The sequence below is a fragment of the Hirundo rustica genome, chromosome 7 (genome assembly GCF_015227805.2).
Source record: "Hirundo rustica isolate bHirRus1 chromosome 7, bHirRus1.pri.v3, whole genome shotgun sequence".
NCBI lineage: Eukaryota > Metazoa > Chordata > Aves > Passeriformes > Hirundinidae > Hirundo > Hirundo rustica.
Genome location: NC_053456.1, coordinates 24,324,996 through 24,346,416, shown reverse-complemented (window position 1 = coordinate 24,346,416; position 21,421 = coordinate 24,324,996). Strand labels below are relative to the sequence as shown.

Sequence of the window (21,421 nt, the reverse complement as noted above, 5' to 3'; positions counted from 1 at the left end):
TTAGAAGTGAAGGGTGTGGTTCCTTTCTTGCAGTGAATCTTTATGAGCATATGGGAAGGGGCAGACACCCAGACCTGCTGGCATAGTAATTGGCTAAAGCCACTTGCTGTTCTTTGATCTGCTGTGGACTGAACAGCCTCCATTGCGTCAATGTGATGTCTGGACTTCCTTTAGTAGTCATTAGAAAGTAGCATCTTCATTAGAGAAATATTCAATTGCTTTAAAAAGCCCACAAGATAGTAAGATTGTGCATTATCTGAAACTTGTTCTGTAATTTAGCTAAGAAAGCACTGCTAACTGGACACTCGTGTCTAGCTAAACATGAGGAGCCTTCAAAGGGACAAGAGTAAAACTTAATGAAAAAAGATTCATGCAGTACCTGAAATGCAAAACACCTGAATTACCCATATGGATGACTCAGGTCACCTACTTAGGCTGTCTTAAACACGGGTGTTGGATTTACAGATACCTGGAGGAGGTTGACGCAGTTGCTGACAGCAAGCCCTGTGCTGCTGTGTATACAGCTGCTCCGTAACCTTTTATTTTTTGTGTGCTCATGTAAACACTTACGTGTTTGAAGTTGTCAAGTGTGTAAAGCGGTGTCTCCTCTAAGCTTGCAAGCACTTCTGAAGTTGAAACACTGCAAAGCAGTACCAACGCATTTGTAGCTGGAGAATCACCAGGGAAAAAATTGTATATGATGTGGCCGCTGCTGCTGGCTGCATTGCTGGAAATTGACTCTATACAGAGAAATAGCATTCCAGAAGTAAGCTTCCATCAAGGTTATGTTTGGACTCCCCCAGCTTAGTACCTTTCATCATCAGCTAGCAGTTGTTGTTTATCAGATTTATTTTAACTGTTTGTTGGCCTTAGCTATACATAAATGCTATCTTCGTTGTTAAGTATGTTTCAGCGTCACGGGTGCTTCTGGTACTAGAAGTACTAAATTGCTGCCTGGATTATCCTGTCCCTCATCTTGTTTGAAGGATGAAATTTAGACACTTGCCTTTCAATTTTTCAGGTGACACCGGTTGTTCCCCTTTCCAATGACTCTTGGTCTATGTCTTTTGCAAAATACCTTGAGCTGAGGTTCTATGGGTACCAGTACACTCGAAGGGCCAACGCAGAGCCTTGTGGGCATTCCATCCACCATGACTATCACCAGTATTTCTCCTATAATCAGATGGTGGCATCTTTCAGGTGAGTTCCACTGCTAAAAACTTCCTTCTCTCTCTGGCACTGTGTGAAGCATATGGCTCTAGTAAGGGTTCATCAGTTCTGTCCTTCACTGTGAGTGCAGCATAGGAATGGCATTACTGTACCATAGCCACAAGTGCAGGATTGTGTGCTGGCTTGCAGAGGGCTTTGTGGGTGGCATCGCTGTCCTAGCTGTGGTGGGCAGTGTTCCAAGAGTGGATGGTTCCTGTTCATGATACAGAAAGGAAATGCTTTTCTCTGTCTAATTCCAAATGCTTTCAAAATTTTGGTTTTGCAGTATGATTTGTGGTTTTACTTCTTGCCTGGGGAATACAGGAACAGTGTTATTGCTGCTAGAAGTAACTAAAGCCCTGGATACATTGACAGTGTTCTTTTTCATGTAAGGGCCTCAAACCCCAGTATGGTGTAGAGCTAGTACTGTGTGGTGTGGGTTGTGTTACAAGCTGTTGTGTTGCCTTCTCAGCTACTCTCCTATCCGGCTGCTGGAAGTGTGTGTCCCACTCCCCAAGATCTACATCAAACGACAAGCTCCATTAAAAGTTACTATTTTGCAGGATCTCAAGGATTTCTCACAAAAGTAAGCTTTGTTTTTAATGTCTTCCTAACCTTTTTTGTATTTTGTTAGCAGAACACATAACTGTTTTTGCTAATATGATGAGATTTGGATAAATATTCATTATTTGATAGAAAAGTAATACATGTATGCCTATATGATTCCAAGGGACAGTGGTACTGAAACCTCTGTTACCTCTGTATGTACTGATGTCTCAACTCTTTGTCTGGTGGCAACTCAGGTTAAACATTGCCAGTACAAATTAAGATTCTTTTCTTCTCTATCCCTGAATGTTGCACTGATGTCTGAGTCTTATAGCAGGTTTCTGAATAATGCTGCCAAGCTGCTGAAAGGTTGGCCATCAGCAGGTGTCTGAAATGTTACTTTTTGAAATGCACAGTTAAAGTATTTTTAGTTCCTCACTCTAATGCTAAAAATTAAATGGAAAAGATGATCCTAGAAGGCCAACCCTGAAAACTGCAGGTTATACTTTGTACTCGTACCCTAATGTTCCTTTATAGAACATCTGACTGAGTTTCAATTCAGCTCCAAAAAACTGCAAAGACCTTGCTCAAATCTCTTGTCCAAACAGAACTGTTGTTATTATATCAGTCATGTGGCAATGGAACTCTCTGGTGTACAGATGTCTTTGCCTTTGTTAGCTGTTGAATGTGGTAACAGCTGGCAGGCTGTGCCTCCTTGTAGTCTGAGGTGAGCTACCATGAGCCTAGACACTTTCTAAATGTAGGCACAAAATGTGGAAGACAGGCCTGATGAAAACCCTGTTAAATCCAGCCAGACTGCTGTTCTGCCTGGTCACAGCATTCCTGTGTTGTCTCTGTGACCATGACTTCAAAACCTGTGGAGCTTTGTTTAGAGCTCAAATAGAGATACTCATTTTTTCTGAGCCCTACTGGTGGAGACGTAGCTTGCAGACCCAGATTCTTCCTAATCAGAGATGATACAACAGTTCCCCTGTCTTAGTAATGTGTTTGAGACATTTGTATTGCTCTCTGACAACTCCACTGCTAAGAATAATTTAGGAGACAAATGTCAGTGGATGTAATGTCTAGGTTTCTCCTATTACTAATGAAGTTTTCCGAGCTTTGACTGTGAATACAGCTGGGTAGCTTACTGTGCAGGAAGGCTGTCATATATTGTCTTTTGTATTCTTAAATGCTTACCTTAAACACATTCAGACTCTTTTAAAGAATGTTGAAGAAGCTCCAAGTGGTCACACCTGAACTCTTTGCGATGCTGTTGACAGGGTGTCACAAGTGTATCTTGCTGTGGATGATCGCCTCGCTTCTCTGAAAACGGATACTTTCAGCAAAACGAGGGAGGAGAAGATGGAAGATCTCTTTGCCCAAAAGGAGGTAATAGACTATTTTTGCATCAGTGGTCCATAGGCTAAGTGTATGGAGGAGCTACTCAGATCTTGTGTCATCTTGGTGAGATAACAGTGGCAGTTTTCCTTTTGGCAGATGGAAGAAGGAGAGTTTCGAAACTGGACTGAGAAGATCCAAGCAAGGCTGCTTTCATCATCGCTGGACACACCTCAACAGCTGCAATCTGTTTTTGAGTCTCTGATAGCTAAAAAGCAAGGACTTTGTGAGATGCTACAAGCCTGGAATAATAGGTGAGTGGACACATGCTGGAATCATGAGCAACACTGATACTGTGTTGGTTCTGGGAGGGAAGATGTTCAGCTGTAGTTTCTTTCACTACAGAGCAGTCGCTCTATAGAGCTTGTGCTGAATGTGCTCTGCTGGTTAAGAGCACACAGCTGATCAACTGGAACACAAAATCATTTGAGGCCATATGATAACAATGTTGGGTTGTAGAGCACAACTTGCATCTAGAGGAGAAAATTTCATTTGCATAAATGAAGGAGATGGGAAGAGGGGAGCATGGAACCTGTTGATTGGATGAAATAATCTCAGAGGTGAAGAAAATGTGCTGTCTTTGGCCATTTGATAATCTTTGGCATGTGTTGGCAGCCATCTGGGTTTGGTATGGAGAAACTCCATAACTTGTGTCATTCAGTGATAATACCAGTAACCTGCCTTTTGATTAATTTTTCTTTGGTGGTGCTGGTTTTGTGTGGTTTGTTTTTGTTTGTTTGTTTGATTATGTTTTTGTTTTTTTTTTTTTTTTTTTTTTTTGTTTTGTTTTGTTTTGTTTTGTTTTTGTCTAAGATTGCAGGATCTCTTCCAACAAGAGAAAGGGAGAAAACGTCCATCAGTACCACCCAGCCCCGGGAGACTGAGGCAAGGTGAAGAAAGCAAGGTATGGCTAACTGGCTATAAACCTCTTAAACATTTTTTTCTTCTGGGGCAGCACAGTAGTCTTAAGACTGGCTTGAGTTTTCTTTAATAATTAGTAAATCAGTTTTACTGCATCCTGTAATTTTCAACTGTAAAAGCATAAACTGTGTGTTAGTATATGTATCTTTTCTTAAGAGCCATGTTGTAGAGAGACAGAGTAGGTGTGAATAGCAGTTGATGATTTTCTGTGATGTTTGTGTAGTGCTGGTGTGAGAGAGAGCTGCAGTCATTGTCAGGTGTGTGCCTAGATAGGAGCTGGGCCATCTCCTCCAACCCTAGGTTGTTGCCCATCATGTGCATCCCTTGTGAAAAAGAAAAGACAAATAATATCGAGAGGTAGAGCAAATGATACAGGAAGGACTGATAAAGGTTTTTCAGGGTGTGGTGTTTTATGATGTGTCCCATGGGAACTGACTGAGGGGATGGATGAATGACTTTGGACTGTTGCCTCAAGAGCAGCGTCCAAGAATACACATGGCATCATGCTGAACTTCCACCCTTTGGGGAGCTGGAACTCTGAGGAAATGTCTGGGCTGCAGGGCAGTACAATACAAGCATCATAGAGAGGCTGAACTCCCAATAGTTCTACCATAGCAAGGTGCACTAAAAGCTCCTAGAGACCCTGGATTTGCCCTGCTGCATGTACACAAACCCCTTCCACTTAACATATATTTGTTAGGTGCTAAAGCAAACCTTAGCATGATCTAGCAGGCAGTAGGTGCTTAGAGAGGGGGAGTGACATGTTTAAAGCAGCATGCACAGATAACAGCCACCATAAGCATCTTGTGAACTTGAGTTGCTGTTGCCTTGTCTTTTTCCAGTGGTTACAGATACAGTGACATGCAGAGGCTGAGAAGTGGGTGAGGGTGCTCTGTTGTAATACAGCTGCTTTTGTAAGTGGCCCATACAGGAGGGAATACAGCTGTAAAGAGCTTGGCATCAACATTGGTGTTTTGTTATTCTGCCTAGATCAGTAGCATGGATGCTTCCCCACGAAATGCTTCTCCAGCGCTGCAAAATGGAGAGAAAGGTCTGTTACTTATTTTTCATAAGATGTCAATATAAGCATGTTGTAGCCCTTTTCCTGACATAACATGGGAGCTTTTGTCAAATTTGATAAATCAGAGGAACACCAAATCCCGGTCATGTCACTGTTTTTTTTTTTCTAATGGTAGGATAGAAATTGGCCATCTGCTTCTAATAGGAAGCTGAATTACTACAGATTAGTAAATTGGCCAACAAGGGTTTTCCCTTGAACATTAGTTTAAAAACTTCCAGAAATTTTCTAAATAACTGAATAACTACATGGAAATGTCTTTTGCCTCTTTGTGATCTGGTTATGGGTGCTGAGGTCTCCTACCTGTGAGGCATACTGAGTTTGTGGGAGCTGAAGGTAGTACTTGTTAGAGTATGCATTTTTGGGAGGTTTTGTGCTTCACCGATGAGCTTGCCCGGTCCTTTGGTCTGTGTGGCCTTACCTGCTTTCTAAGTCAAAACTTCCTGAAAGTAGATGCTGATTAGCTTCTGACAGCCATGTAGAAATATTTCTTCAGTCCTTAACTGTCGTTGTTCTCTCAGAGGATCGTTTCCTGACGACTTTATCAAGTCAGAGCTCCACAGGCTCCACCCACCTACAGCTGCCCACCTCTCCAGAGGTGGCATCGGAGCATACGGCTGGTGCCAGCACACTCTCTGAACAGGACACAACAAGCAGCTCAGAAGGTATAGTTCAGTTGTGATCTTGTATTCTTTCTCTTGCTTTTCTGTGCCAAATTCCCAAGTTTCCTTTTAGGAAATGACAAATAACTGGTAACTCTGTGGTCTGTAGTCATCCTTCTGAATTTACAGCTTAAACTTTAATATTGTGATGCAGACCTGACATGTGTCTGTTCCAGATGTGTTTGATGGACACTCACTGGGATCTACAGACAGCCAAGTGAAGGAGAAGTCCACCATGAAAGCTATTTTGGCTAATTTTTTGCCTGGAAACAACTATAACCCCATTCCCTTTCCCTTGTAAGTACTGCATAACCTTGTCAGATTGCAGGCGGCGCCGTGCATGCCTCCTTTGCTCAGTGTTTAATTTAAGTCATTGCTTGAGTTAGCCTCTGATTAAGATAGAGAACTTTGTCAAGGTAGGAAATTTTCTATGTCCTTTCTAGGTGGTTGTAAGTTACCTTTCTTATGAATGATCTGCTCTTGTGTAAAGCCGGTGTCAGTTTCTCCTCCTAGCAGCCATGCCTCCTCAGAGCTTTTTGTGGGAGATGAGGGGGTGGGGGAACACTGGAGAAATGTGCCTTCTAACTTCATTGCTGCAGGGAGGGAGTGGAAATGCCCTTCCTTAGCAAAGACTTAACTAAAGCTACATGCCTGCATCTTGTTTTTGCTTCCAGACCTCCACCAAGGGTTGGACTCAAATTGGCATTGTCTGGGTGTAGGTCAGGTTCAATGGCTGCTGCATGTGCCCTCAAGTCTCCCTCTCACATGAAGAAGGGCAGGCTGGAAAGTCTTTCAGCTGCACGGTCTGCGTGCTTTGTAGTGCTTCTTGTTTGACATGAGCCTAATGTTTGGCAGCCTGAGTTTAACTTGTGAATCCCACCCCCAGTGTAGGAGCGGAGCCTTGGGCTAAAGAGGTAAAAGCTAAATGAATGGACTCTACAGATAAGTTGAAGAAAACTGTACAAGAATCCAGGAGGCTTTGGGGAATTTTCTGTGATAAACTACCTGTTTAGAAAAGAGTCCAGGTTTGTCCCCTAAGTTCACTCTACAGACTATGCTGCTGGACAGTCAAACCAAACTCAGGCAGGTTTTGGTGCCATTAGGAATGGTGGCTGCTAAACAGAAATAGACTCTTATTCTAACCTGAAGGTGGTCTTCTGATCCAAGCAGCTTGCTTGAAATGCTGATTTTCCTAACACTCTACCATTTAGAATTAACCACATAGTTATGAATGTGTCTATTGGGAGAAGCTGATCTGGGAAGCTTTGGTTCCATGCTGAGTGTTGCAGCTTGTGCCTGGGAGTGCAGTGACGAGATCTGGGTTTTGACCAAAACTTCTTTTCTTTCCACAAATTTTTATGATCTACTGACAGTTTGTTGTTTTCATTTAGTGACCCAGATAAGCACTACCTAATGTATGAGCATGAACGTGTACCTATTGCAGTCTGTGAGAAAGAACCAAGCTCCATCATAGCTTTTGCTCTCAGGTACTGGTGTGATTTGGTGTTTCATCTGACATACTTTATACTTTTGAAGCTTTTGTGTTTGAGGAATATTTAAATTTTAATGATAGGCTACAAGCATGACAGAATTTTTACATGGAACCATGCGAGAGTTTCTGCCAGAGATGGGGTTCTTTCCTTTTACTGCTGAGATAATGAAAGTGCAACTGGATTTTGGACTTTTAGTGGAACTCTAGTATGCAAAATGACTTAGTTGTGTGGTGTTTCTTTTAATGAGATGTTACTAGAGAAAGAAATGCAGCTAAGGTTTTCTCAGCCTCTCCAGCTGGAGGAAGTGCAGCTGAGTTGGGGAACAGCTGTTAGTATTGATATGGCAGTCTGTCTCTTGCTACTGCTCAGCTCTCCTCACCAGCTGCTTCAGTAAACCTTTGGGTTTGCATGTCACAAGGCAGCAGATTTTTGAAGAAGTGCATTCTTAAACTGTGGGAGGGGGAAAAATAGGGGGATATTTTTCCTGCAGTATTGTCTAGAACAGCTTCTGTTCTAAGAAAACAAAGTTCTAATAATAAGAAAAAATAAAACAGAGGTTTTTTACTGTGGTGTTTTCTTTCCTGTGGTTGTCTCTGAACTGAATCTTTTGGCTGGTATTGCAGAGTTTCCAAGAGAACACTTAATTATTTTGGTCCTTTACCTTTTCTTTCTTTTGTTCTTTCCCCATCAGTTGCAAGGAGTACAGAAATGCCCTGGATGAGTTGTCCAAAGCATCTCTGAAGAACAGTTCTGAAGAAGGATTACAACCAAACAGGTAACATGCAGCAACAACAGTACATAGAGTGAAGACAGTGATGGTAGTGGATAAGCCAAAACTAGGATGGGGAAGAACCCCCCAAAATATGCCCTTGTTGGGATGTCTGCTTTCTGATGGAATCTCACCCATTCCATGTAACCAACACATACTTCAGTATGTGAGTTTCCATTTCACATTAGGGACCATGCTAGCTCCATCACCTAATCTCTTGGCTGCATACATGGTAGGAATGCTGGGCCTGCTTACCTTTGCTGTGGTCATGGATGGAACTGTTGCTGTGGTCCCTGAGAGATACTTTTTAGGAGGATGCAGGAGGACAACTTGGGAGAGTCCCACACTGTTTTACCTTTCAGTGGCGTCTTTTTCCCTTAGTGTTTAGGCGAGGGGGAGAAATAAATGTGCAGGCATAAAGCAGTAGTGTCTTGGGTGGCAGTATTCGTTGGTTCATGGCTTCTTTGTTTTCTCCTTTTAGCATGTCAGACAGCAAACCCAAGAGCAGCAGCCCAGTCCGCCTGCCTGAGGCTAACATGTGTCCACTTCGCAGTGCGGAGCCCGAACAGCGTAAGACCATTTTCCCAAAATCATCCATGGTGCTAATCTCAGCTCAGACTTGAGTCCCCTTAACCTGGGTTCTAGTTCATGTGAGGAAGAAAAAGCAGCATTCTGAGTTGAAATTGTGGCTAGTCTTAGTGGCAACTTAGTGTAACACATGAGGGGGGTGGGAGTGTGTGGGGTTTTTTTGAAGTCTGTGACTTTCTCTGATTCTTATGAGAACAAACTGTCGTTCGCTGGTTTAACGTTGTTAAGTGGTGGACCTAGGGTTGTTCTTGAATCTAGCCTGTTCAGTGGGATATGATGCCCTTCTTTTAGGATTGCCTTCTTTAAAGAGATGCAGTTAATATATTTTGAAATGGAGATGTGAAGTTCTTACTGTATTAAAGACACTCATTCTTGGTCTGTGTTTTTGAATGTCTCTGCACTCTAAGATACATCTCAGAACACTAGATCATTCACCCTCATGGACCTTATTTGCCTAAAGAATGGCTAATAAGTTATAGTTGAATGGCATCATTCCTCCCGAGAGAACAATGAATGAGGAATATTTGTAGGAGCCATGCTGTTATTAACCTGCCTGTGGAAATGCCAACACCATCTTTTCTATTCCTTTTCACTGTAGCAAAGAAACCTTCTGGTGTTTTGTCTTTCTTCCGTGGCACGGGAGGGAAGAGCCCAGACCTGTCTTCCCAGAAGAAGGAGACCTTACGTGGTGCTGACAGTGCTTACTACCAGGTTGGGCAGATGGGCAAAGAGGGAGCAGAAAACCAAGGAGCAGAGGCTCAAGGTACAAGACTGCAGTGTTCATCTTCTCTCTTGGGTTGTTACTTCTCCCAAACCTCATTCATCCGTGCAAGGCCCCAAATGCATTCCTGCTCCTACTTGTTCAGCAGTCCAAGGTTACTCAGCACACATTGAAAATTAATAATTAGAACATCAAGTATGTTTTTTTCCCTAAATGCATTGCTTTTCTTTGTGATAAGGGAGGCAGGACCTTTCAAACCCAACCTATAGGAACGTGGAGTAGTCTGGTCTTGAATGCCTTTGGACTGAGTTGACTGTAGTTAAGCAGCCCTTTCTCTCTCACTTGCTGTTTAGTTCTCATTGTTTTAGCTCATGGAAAATGAATTAAGAGAAAGACTGGATTTGTGTCCATAAACAGCAGTGCCCTTCTAGCATATGTATTATATTATACAATTATAGCTGTATTTCTAATTCCCTGTGTATAGTTCCCTCTGTATTCTTGGGAAAAAAAAAAAAAAGAAAATATTTTTCTTGTAATGTGAGCTTACAAGTAGAACTTAATATGGCTTCCTCAGTAGTAATAGTGAGCAGCCCTGACCCAATGTCCTTTATGCCTTCAGATGATGGAGATGGAGGAGATGGACAGAAGAAGCAGGTGGTGAATCCCCACGTGGAACTCCGTGAGTAGTTGTAAATAACAACTTAGTTTTAGCTGACAAGTTCATTTCTTCATGCACATGTAGTGGAAGTCTTGAAGTTAATAGTTGTTTTTCATGAAGGAAAAGCAAATAATAAAAAAAATGCAATTTTTACTTCCTGCAATCAATCTCTTCTGCAAAAATACTCCATAGACTTTTTTTAATTGGTCTTTTATCCAAACACTTTCCCATGACATTTACTGTGAGCTAATCCAGAGGGAGTTGACTTTCCAGTCAGTTTTCCATTTAAAGCCCCTTGGTTGAAACTTTAGAGTTACAATAAGTATGAGAGAGATGTTTAGCACAATAACACTCCTCTAGGCATGAGTAAAATCTCAGTGTTGTCTGGGGTGGTCAGTGCCTGTTGCTGTTATTGAGGAAAGCTGTTTCTTGCAGAGTTCTCCGATGCAAATGCCAAGTTCTACTGCCGGATTTATTATGCTGGGGAGTTTCACAGGATGCGTGAAGTGATCCTGGGGAGCAGTGAAGAGGATTTCATCCGCTCCCTCTCTCACTCGATGCCCTGGCAGGCACGAGGTGGCAAATCTGGAGCTGCGTTCTATGTGACTGAGGGTAAATGCAGCTTCTTCCTCCCTTGGGATTAGAGGTGTTATTTCTGTATGGTGATGCTTACTGTGTCATTTAATCTCTGATAACCTCTGTCCAGAGACTTGTTGACCCTGAAGTGACCACTCAGAAGGGAAAATGAGGTGGCTTGTACTGGGGTCTTCAATATCAAAATATTTATCTCTCTGTATGTGCAGGAGAACAAAATGTAGCTCTGTTTCAGTAGGAGCAGCTAGGAAGGCCAGTTGAACAGAAGAGTTATACTCTCAGGCAGGCTTCAAAAAACAAAAACTTGGGTATAATTCAAGGATAACTTCTTGGTAAAGACACGGTGGTTCTTATAATCTCATGTGCTATTGTTTATCTAATATTCTTTTAAAACTGTGGCCATTTCTAGATTTCTACATAAAACAAGTACGGAACAAAGTGGTCTGTAGGCTGCTCCTGTTGTCTATACAGGATGTCTGTATAGCTGAGGTAGATCTAGTGTAGGCAGTCTCTTGTCCATGATTGACTTGAAGGTAGAAATCCAGGGAGGATGAAATTCAGAATATATGAAGTAAAAAGAATCTAGAAATGAGCTCCTATAGGTAAGGATATAAGAGAATTGTAGTGCTTTAATTCTTCAAACAATTTCAGCTATGTGACAGTCCTAAAAAAATTGCAAATAATATGTCAATTGTTCTATGTAACCTTGTTGTCTCTGTCTGATGTTAAAACAGATGATAGATTCATCTTGAAGCAAATGCCTCGTCTGGAAGTCCAGTCATTCCTTGACTTTGCTCCACACTACTTCACTTACATCACTAACGCAGTTCAGCAGAAGGTATTTTTAAAAGTGCCTTTTATTTTAGGCAGTGTTCTGTATTTTAAAAACTAGTGGAAGCTTCCATTAACCTTTTTCATTTAAACAAGAGAAAATGTTGGAGGGTGTGTGTTACACTAATAATGTGTTTTTAAGATGTAAAGTGGAAATTATGCTTGGACTTCTAAGCTGTAATACACAGAACAGTGGTGCTTCTGGTATGGGAATGCTGATTGTCTCTACAAAGATCTTAACCCATGTCTTGTCTTCATTAGAAGCCCACAGCACTGGCTAAAATCCTTGGGGTTTATCGAATTGGTTACAAGAACTCTCAAAACAACACTGAAAAGAAGCTGGATCTGCTTGTCATGGAAAACCTTTTCTATGGCAGGAAGATGGCTCAGGTAAGAATGAAGTGTTCTGTTCCCTTGCAGTGCAGCTGTGACTGGGAGAAGGAGCTGGGTCATTTGTAGCCATGTAGGTAACTTCTAACTTGCACTGCCCAAAGGTGACAGTCTGTGCCTCTTCCTTGTTATGTCACCCTCAGGAGCCTGATGCCTGTATTGGCTAGTTCACATAGCTGCTGTGCAGAGTTCAGTATTTAGAAATCTTGTTTATCCCTGTATATCTGGTGTCTGAGAGGAAGCATTACTAACCTGGTTAGGAAAAGGTGAAATCTTTTTACAAAACTTTCAGAGGAACTGACTGGAATTACAGACTAATTTGTTTAGAATGAGAGCCTCACTCAGTTACTCTGTAGTGGGGGGAGTTCATTGTTTTTTTAACCCACTGTTCTTTCTTGGAACCACTTCAGGTGTGGGACAAGATTTTGAGTTCTTGCTCTTAGTCCAGGAAAAGCAGTCTTTATCAGGCAGTAGAATGAAGATCTTAAAATGACTAGTGGGAAATTCTCTATTTAAGTAGAGATTTGAAGCTGAAAAAGGAAGTTCAAACAAGCATCACTTCTAAACCTAGATAGTATGAGTTCATTCCACTTTACCTCTCAGTGCCTGACCTCAAACAGGGAATGTCTGTGGGAGGAAGTGAATGGAAGGAATTCTAGATGGATGTAAAGGATGTTGTGGGTTTTCTTTTTGTCTCTTGTTTAAATCATGAGGTGGGCTCAAGCACTATAGTACAAAACCCCAGAGAGACTGTGAACTCTGTTCCATGGAACTTAGTGAAATCTTGACTGGACAGAACTTGGACAGCCTTCTCTAACCGGACCTGCTTAAAGCAGGACTTTGGACTGGGGAGCTCCAGAGATCATCTCCAGCCTCGTGATGGGTCTGTCTCTTGCCTTGCCAGTGTTAACTGGTGCTTCATGCACCACCCACCTCCCTCTTCAGTGGCTTTGCTTTTGTCAGCAATTAACTCTGTAGAAACCGGCTGGAAAACTGAGTTTACCTAAACAATATTAAAAAGTAGAGGGACCCTTTTTCTCTTAATTTAGACTAAATATTAGTGAAATAACCTGCCTAAAACTTGTGAAGTGAGGTGACAGGGCTTTCACCCAGGCTTACATGCTACTCTTTACAAAATATTTTTTGTAGCTGTCTTCCTACTAAAGAGAAGGAACCAGTTGCCTGGCTGTGCTGCCTTCTCAAATGTTAGGTACTGAAGTATTTAACCCAGAAAAATGAAGCAAGTAGAGCTGTTCTCCCTTTGCAGGTGTTTGACCTGAAGGGCTCCCTCCGGAATAGGAATGTTAAAACAGACACGGGCAAGGAAACCTGTGATGTGGTGCTGCTGGATGAAAACCTTCTGAAGATGGTTCGGGACAATCCTTTGTACATCCGCTCCCATTGCAAAGCTGTGCTGAAAGCCTCCATACACAGTGATTCCCAGTTCCTCTCCAGCCATCTCATCATCGACTATTCCCTGCTGGTGGGTCGTGATGATACCAACAATGAGCTGGTTGTTGGGATCATTGGTAGGTTGTCTTTTGTATTTTCTTGCTCTCAGATGATGAAGTGGTTTTCTTCTGGTTTTGGTGTTCACAGTACTCTTAGAACTGTGCCACCACCGGAGAGATGTGTGTCAGGACATCTTGTCTTCTCCCTGGTGGAATACCCCCCTCACCTCTATGGTTTTTCAAAGTGGAGGCAGGAAGTCTTCTCTCCAGGTCTTGTGTAGGCTCAGATTAGCATTTGCATTGCTATGAGTATATGCAGGAGGCCTCAGAGCTCGTTTAACCTACACTTTGATTTCAGTTGAAGCAGGGGAAATTATTTGTATGCTTTTATGTGTTTAATCTGTAAACTTTAGTTTAGTCACATTTACATGATCTTTTAAATCTTGTGTGGAGGGGCGTTAAGGAGAAACAGTATTGATAGGGTTGGAAGAGAGAAGTTAAACATCGTGGGATCTCATATAATCTATAGTCTGACCTGGATAATATGGGTGGAAATGCAGTAATTACCTTGCTGCATCCTCTGACTTGATACTGGGAAGTGGAGACAGACAGTATAGGTGGACAAACTTCAGTAGTATGAAAGACTTAGAGATGAGAAAATTTTGTAGGGTGTGGAATTGACTTAGGGAAATGGAATGGACTTGAAACCCTGCTCAGAAATTTTTCCAGATGAGATCTCAGGACAGGAGGTCTGGATTGCCCTTATTCTGATAATGCTTGAAAACCATTTCAGTAACATCTCTAGCTGAGAATTAAAGTCCTAGCTACAAAGAAAGCTGTTGTTTGTTGCAAATTGTTATTACTTTCGAGATTTGCAGACTCTTGACTATTGGAGTAAAGAGGATTGGACTACAATTGACCATGTGCTTCTCCTGTTTGTGTGGGGTTTTTTTGTCCTATGTCACATTTTATCTGATTAAAGAGTATATTTTATATGGTATTTAAAGCTATCAGTTCCTTCTGTGTTTAACACAAATATCTGAAGGAGCTTGGTGAATGCAGACATTATCAAGAAGAGAGAACATGCCTGCTGTGTCAGGCTATCAGAATATCCTCTAGATGAAACCCTGAGAACTTCTAAAGTACTCAGGCTAAATTTGTGTTGGAATGGAGCTGAAAACTCTTTATTTGGATTGTGTTTGAATCTGAGGTCAGTATCTCTACCTATTTTAGATCCTAATGTGGTACAGGAAACAGGTAAATTAGGTCTGTGAAAAGCTTTGAAAATTGTTTTTGTAGGCTCTGTTGTGTGGGACTCTGGGCCTTAGGGCATGAAGTTGTTGATGATCAAACTGTTTACTGATAATCTGTCCCAAAACACTCTCAGGAATGTTTTCAGAGAGTGTTCAGATAAATGAATAAGTCTTGAGATTGTCAGGTCTGGAGGAGTTTTATGTTAAGCACAAGTGAGAAGAAATATGAATACTTATGGTGGCCTTTTGTAAATCTAAAACCAGTAAATTCAGAACTGTATAATTACAGCGGTAGTCAGATGTTAGGAGAGAATGATACCCACTAATGAGAAGCTGGTCTTACTGCAGCTTTAGCTTTGCAGGCCAAAATGTTCCTGTGCTTGTATTGGCTGAGTATGCTTTCTCTGGAAGGAGCTTGGAAGCAATTCAGAAGTTGACTTCTTGCTGCCCCCTCTTCCAGTCAGGGTCTTTGTTTCCAGTCCTCCCTGTCATGAAGTAGCAATCACTTCTGTTCTGTTATCAAACCTGTAGGTGGGTGCAGTGATGAGAAATACTGGTTTAAATGGAGAGGTGTCCAAGCCTCAGTGCTTCTAGTGGGGCTTCTGGGATGAGGGTGAGCCAAGTGACCCTTGTAAATGAGCCCTTGACACTCTCATGGATAAGGACAGACGTGCTTGGGCAGCCTGTTATTGTAGAGACAGGAAGAGTTCATTGTGATCTTGCTGGGTTTTTGAGATACTATATTCACCCTACCCAAACATAATCAGTATTTTAGAAAGTGAGGCAACTGCTAGGGAAAACACGGAAGCACTGATGACAAAAACAAACTGCTTTCCTGCCCTCTTTGGGGGAAATAGATCATTTTAAAATAGTGTTACTTGGGTTAAAACAAATAAAACACATTTGTGTGTGGATTTTTTTTTTTTTTTATTGTAACAGACTATATTCGTACTTTTACCTGGGACAAAAAGCTTGAAATGGTGGTGAAGTCAACTGGCATCTTGGGAGGACAAGGTAAGTCCAGACTGAAAGCAAAGATTTTGATCATGTTCCCTTGTTACATGGAAGCTTTCTATGACACTGCTGATAGTGTCACAACATCCCCACCATGCAAATTCATGACAGATTAAGTTATCCAGAACGGAGGAAGGAATAATGGAATACCAGATTTGAAAGGACCTCAAGGATTATCAGATCCAACCTTTCTTGGCAAAAGCACAGTCTAGACAAGATGGCTCAGCACCCTGTGCAGCTGAATCTTAAAACTGTGCAGTTTGGGGAATCCATCACTTCACTGGCGAGACTGCTCCAATGGCTGATTGTTCTCATCATGAAAAATGTTACTCTTGTGTCTGACTGGAATCTGCCCAGGGATAACATATAGCCCTTATCCCTCATCTTTCCATGTGGCTCCTTGTAAAATGGGTCTCCATCTTCTTTTTAGCCACCCTATAAATACTGGAACATGGTGATAAGGTCTCCTCTAAGCAGCTGTTTGTGCAAGGCTGAACAAACCCAGTTCTCACAGCATTTCTCCATATGGCAGGTGTCGCAGTCCGTCCTTGGATCCTCTCTGTGGTCCTTCCCTGGACCCTCTTCAGCCTGTCCACATTTTTTTTTTCTTTTTTTTTTTTTTGTGTTGTTTTTTTTTTTTCCTTTTTATCTTTTTTTATTATTATTATTTTTAAATATAGCAGGGACCAAAACTGAGTCCAGTATCCAGGAATGGCATGGAAGTAGCACCTTCCAGGTGGAAGATAATGGTGGGATAATGACTTCTGTCTCTGTGCTGGTGATGTCCTTGGTGCAGCCCAGTGTCCTTCCTGCTGCCTTTCTTTGCTGTTCTCTCACACTGAGCTGCTTGTCCACCAGGATCCTCAGGTCCCTTTCACAGAGCTGCTCCCCAGGGAGATCCCAGCCTTTGCCCATTATGTTTTCCAAGGTGCAAAACCTTATGTTTGTTTGTTGTTGAACTCTATAAGATTCTGTCTTGTTTCCTTCAGGTCATGCTGTCTGCTGGTGCAATCTCACATGACATCTGTCTGTGCTGCAGTGTCTTTAGCCCGTTTTCTAACTGCTCTTGACTCTTCCACATTAGGTAAGATGCCCACTGTGGTCTCTCCAGAGCTGTACCGGACCAGGTTTTGTGAAGCTATGGACAAGTATTTTCTGATGGTGCCAGACCATTGGACAGGACTGGGCCTGAATTGCTGAGCTCAAGCCCATATTGGGAAAGCACAAGAGGACAATGACATTATGGGCCACTCTCTTCCAGCAGCGAGCGAGAGGATTGCAGTTCCGTGTCTACACCAACCGTGTGCGTCATGCTGCAGAGAGTGAAATCTGCGTGCACTTTAATCCCCTCCTGGGGGACAATAAGCAAACCTGCCTCAGTAAGGATCTAAACTGTGAGGTGCCACTGAACAGCAATGCTAAGTGACATCCCTCCTGTCAGCAGGGAAGGTGATGCTGTCTCCTTGGAAGTACTGAACTGAGATTCTATCCGGATCCTGATGGTGAAGAAGTACGTGACCACTGCAAGTCTTGCACTGCCGAAATGGTGTTGACTATGCACAGCTCATGATTCTGTAGTGGATACTTGGTACTGAAAATGTGAAATAAACCCCCCAAATGTGGATGGGGGAGAGAAGAATGAAGTTAATTCATGAGTTCTGCTATTGTTGCAGTGGTCTGTAGCTGACCTATTTAGGATCCATTAATAACTTGTGCTGTTTATGCTCCATAGTTTTAATTCTTACTGGGTTCTGTAAACAGTATTTTTTTAAGGCAGCTCCGCATCTCTAATGCCCTATGACTCCATCTTTTAAGTTATATTATTGCAGTACAGCTCTGTTTTATCTGTCATAATTGCATTTTAGCTGAATCCCATACAAATGGGTTGTCAATCATCAGTATACTGCAAAACTCAAAACATACCCCTTCACTCCTAAACAGTACTTTGATCTGAATGTTGCTCAAATTCCTGGAAACAGGTAACTAACATACCCTTTAATTTAACAAGACTTGATTAATTATAGTTATGAAGCAGATTAACCCTTTCCTTAGTAAAGGCAGTAAGTTGCTAGACAAAGTGAAGCATACTGCTTTAGTGACGACTTTGTCCTTAATGCAACCATCATTCTTGGCAGATCACTTCAAATCCATTTCAGTTCCCTTTTACTTTCAAGCAATGCAATTACCTCATGGTGAAATTTTGCCAGGAGAATGTTTTTCTTGCATTCATGACGTGATTTTTTTTCTTTTTTGTCACAGAGATGAATGTAGTTGTTGTTTTCTGTAAAAAGGAAAACCTGAACTAACAGGTATCTTGTATGATGGATAAGATGTGCAGAGATCTGTGAATCTCTATATTATTACAAAAAGCACTTCTTTCCTTTTTTTTTTTTTTTTTAATTTTTACTCATTTTTGTAGCTCACAAGTTAACTTTTTAGTTTCATTATAATACAGGCCAGTAAATAGGAGGAGTTTTAATGAGTTTGAAAGGCAAGAATAATGTCCTTTGACTTCCAGTCTCTGGTGGAAGACCATCAAATGAACATGGCATGTGGGACAGGACAGCTTTAGTTGTCACTTTCTCATTCTAACCAGTCGCCTGATGATGCCCTCATCACTGTAACTATGGATTGAAATGTGCATTTTGTTCACTTCTCCTGTGTTCAGTATTTTTTTCTGCAGCGGATGGTGGTGGCTGTTCAGGAGTGACCAACAGTGGTCAGCACTGAGAAAGGAAAAGGGCCAGCAGTGAGAATTGAGCTGTTGGCTCCAAAAGCAACCAGTGCAGCTCCTGCCTGAGCTGCCAGGAGGCAACAGTCATTTGTGTTGGAAGGAACCGTCCCCACCCTATTGCTACTCTGTACTGAGGGTGGGCAAAGATGGTGGCCTTGAAGCAGCAGCAGCGAATGTACTGATTTCCTCAGCAGAATGTGATATTGTTTCTGAGGGTGCAGTGTTGAAGACTGCAGTGGTGTGTGCTGTGGAAAGATGATACTCCTTGCTTCCTCTACCCAGAATCCCTTCAGTCCAGCACAGAGCTGATCACCTCTGGGGTACATCTTGCCTCTTTTGTTGAAATGTTCTCCCAAGATGCCTGGCTGTGTGCGTGGCCTTGGCTAATGAGGTCAGCCAGTCCGTGAGCTCAGTGCTCCCACTTCTGTGGCCTCTACCTCCTGTCCTGGTTCATCGATGTGAAAGAACCTGCCATGCAGCCTGTGTTCCAGTCTCAGCTGAAGTTTACATGTTTTCCTCCTTCTCTTAAAGTTTACAGGGAAAACCTTGACTGTCCTGGCCAGCTAAGGCAGCCCAACAGCAGCTAAATATGTTTCCTTCCACCTTTGTCAGTATATGGATTGGTGGATGGAGCACGAGCTTGGGCATGTGTCATGGCACCTGCGCTAGGCTAATGTGGTGTGCTAGCCTGGTCTGTCACCAGTAACCCTTCTCCTTGTTCTGGGATGTGTGGCTGCTCTGTGCTGCTTGTCTCCCAGAGTCCCAAGCAGATGGCTGTAAGCAGCTTGATCATCTGCCAGTTGCTAAAACTCCTCTGAATGTGACAGCACGAGGCCCTTGGCACTGCAGACGTGAATCTTCCAGTGTGCTGCAGCCTATGAACAGAGCCAGAGACATGTGAATTGTCACCTTCTTGCCTGAAGTTACAGCAGCTGGGGAGATTTGCAGGAATGATCTTGAGCTGGTATCGACAGTTAATTTTTGGCCAGGATGTGGCTGATAGACTAGTCCTGACTAGACCGGAGTAAAGAGTAAACTACTGGTCATGAGTATCACAGTAGCTGCAGTATCAGCTGGAGCTGGGTCATCTTGGGTGTCCTGTGATACAAAGTTCTAAGCATTTCTAGTTCAAATCCCAGCAGCTGAATGGGTCTTCTCAAATGTTCCATTTTCAGTATAATAGTTGTCCTGACATTTCAACTACTGCCAAGTTTAATTTTCCAGAAGGAGAGCAGTACTTGATGCAAAGCAAATCTTTGAGGGCTGCTCGGGAGGCTGTGTTCAGTCTGTGTCCCTGTAGAATTCCTAAGGATGAGCCCTTTGGTCAGAGCTTTTTCTTCCTTTATAGCACAGGTTTAGCATGTGTGTAAGTAAATCCCAGTTGCAAACATGAAGACTGAATTTCTTCAGAGCTACACTGGCTCTTCTGTTGTTTTGATCTGAGGCCTTGAGACAAATGTCTGAATCTTGTCCAAATCAGAAGCAATGACTTCGAGTCATCATGTGGACAGCAGAATGCCGTGTAGTGGCCCAGGGATGCATTCTGTCCCCAAGAAGCACAGGAGGGATTCTTGCTGGTAGAGCAGTTCTGCTGGGCTCAGGGGAGTTACCTGTGGAGTCTCCTCAGTGAGAATGACCAAAACCAAATGAATTGCTCACTAGCTGGTGGCCAGACTAGTCATTAATCAAAGCACTTAATGTACTATAATGTACGCATTTCTATTCTAACTTGGTTCAGCTGTATTTTATAAAATTGATGTACTAAACTATTTGAGAATAATCGCCTTGACTACTTGGAGAATCAAAATGAAATGTATATAGATACAAATAAAGTGACTGAAATACACTTGGGTCTGTTCCGTGTGTGGAGCAGTTAGTCTCGTTGCACCCCATTTTCCTGATCAGAGGCAGGGCCACTGCTGGCTGTGCAGGGGTTGCTGTGCTGGGGAGTGGCAGCTTTGTGTGCAGTGTAAGATGCCTGTGTCTCTGGACCTCACAGCTCGTCTCTGATGGAGCAGCAGCCCTGAGCAGCTCCCCGGGGCAGTGGCACTAGAATGTGCAAATAACCTTTTACACAGTTCTGTCTTCTCTGCAGCTGCTTTTCACCACCGTGCAGTGTGAGACACAGATCCAGTTTTATCCAGCAGGTGGTGGAGTGCCTTTGCCCCGTTCTGCCACGATGTACAACACGTTCCAGGTATTTCCATAATCTTTTAAGTGGACTAGATAAAGAAAAAAATCCAAGAAGATCTGAAAGTAAATGTCTCATTTTGATTGTTTCACGTTAACCTGGTATATAGTAACCTTCTTGTTAAGGCTTAAAATCATTTGTGATTAGTTCTGGGAAGGGGACTTGTTCATTCCTAGAATATAAAACCTACCTAAAACTTGAGGATTTTACCTTTATTATTTGCAGTCACCATTTTTTGCCAGTTTGAGTTCTTTCATCTGCTGCAGTATGAAATTGCATCAGAACCTGTCCCCTCAAGGGGAAGATGGGATACTCCTCAAGGAAAAGATGGGATACTCAACTCAGGGGCAGTGCTGCCTTCTGCTGGTGTAAAGATGAGTGGTGGAATTTGAGGAGCCTCTGGCATGAAGTCGAGAAGCACAAATGCAGCATTAGTTCAAGAAATAATGATCCAGTGAACAAAGGCAGGATAATAAATTAAGTGAACACAATTAGCAGAAAGAGCATTGAATTACAGTTGAAGAGATAGGATGGGAATATAGTAACTTTTCTCCATTGTTTACATAGGATATTTTTCTAATATAGCTTCAGCAAACATGAAACACCCTGGGTGTGAAAATATGAAGTATCCTGAGTACACGCTTCTGTTACTGGACTAGCTGGGATCTTGTGTCATAACTAAAATAAACTACCTACCTGGTGAAAGAGGACAGCACAACTGGGATTGCTTAATGTACACATAAGCACAAAACAAGAGAAAGAAAATGTCTTCTTTTTCTAATAGGATTATAAATATTATTTAAAATGCATGCTATAGGGAGAAAACTATTTTCTGAAAACAGGTCAGGTCAGCTATATGAATCTGTAGTTGATCTGTAATTAATTCTGACTGAAGTGTATTCTTGTTAATGTCTCTG

The 21,421-nt window shown here is 42.3% G+C and overlaps 1 protein-coding gene across 7 annotated transcripts in view; it reads left to right on the top strand.

Annotated features, from left to right (window-relative positions):
• Nucleotides 1-20,159, top strand: part of PIKFYVE (phosphoinositide kinase, FYVE-type zinc finger containing) — a 63,984-nt gene extending 43,825 nt beyond the window's left edge. For all 7 annotated transcript variants that reach the window (XM_040069507.1, XM_040069501.1, XM_040069505.1 and 4 more), the window contains 19 exons: nt 1,022-1,200; nt 1,682-1,795; nt 3,039-3,147; nt 3,256-3,410; nt 3,970-4,060; nt 5,068-5,128; nt 5,677-5,820; nt 5,994-6,114; nt 7,209-7,304; nt 8,002-8,085; nt 8,561-8,649; nt 9,266-9,430; nt 10,008-10,067; nt 10,482-10,658; nt 11,375-11,478; nt 11,733-11,861; nt 13,129-13,390; nt 15,505-15,579; nt 16,664-20,159. In XM_040069507.1, coding sequence (XP_039925441.1) covers nt 1,022-1,200; nt 1,682-1,795; nt 3,039-3,147; nt 3,256-3,410; nt 3,970-4,060; nt 5,068-5,128; nt 5,677-5,820; nt 5,994-6,114; nt 7,209-7,304; nt 8,002-8,085; nt 8,561-8,649; nt 9,266-9,430; nt 10,008-10,067; nt 10,482-10,658; nt 11,375-11,478; nt 11,733-11,861; nt 13,129-13,390; nt 15,505-15,579; nt 16,664-16,779 — 2,331 coding nt within the window. In that variant the 3' untranslated portion in view covers nt 16,780-20,159. The remainder of the gene's footprint in view (nt 1-1,021; nt 1,201-1,681; nt 1,796-3,038; nt 3,148-3,255; nt 3,411-3,969; nt 4,061-5,067; nt 5,129-5,676; nt 5,821-5,993; nt 6,115-7,208; nt 7,305-8,001; nt 8,086-8,560; nt 8,650-9,265; nt 9,431-10,007; nt 10,068-10,481; nt 10,659-11,374; nt 11,479-11,732; nt 11,862-13,128; nt 13,391-15,504; nt 15,580-16,663) is intronic.
• The last annotated feature ends 1,262 nt before the right edge of the window (nt 20,160-21,421 follow it).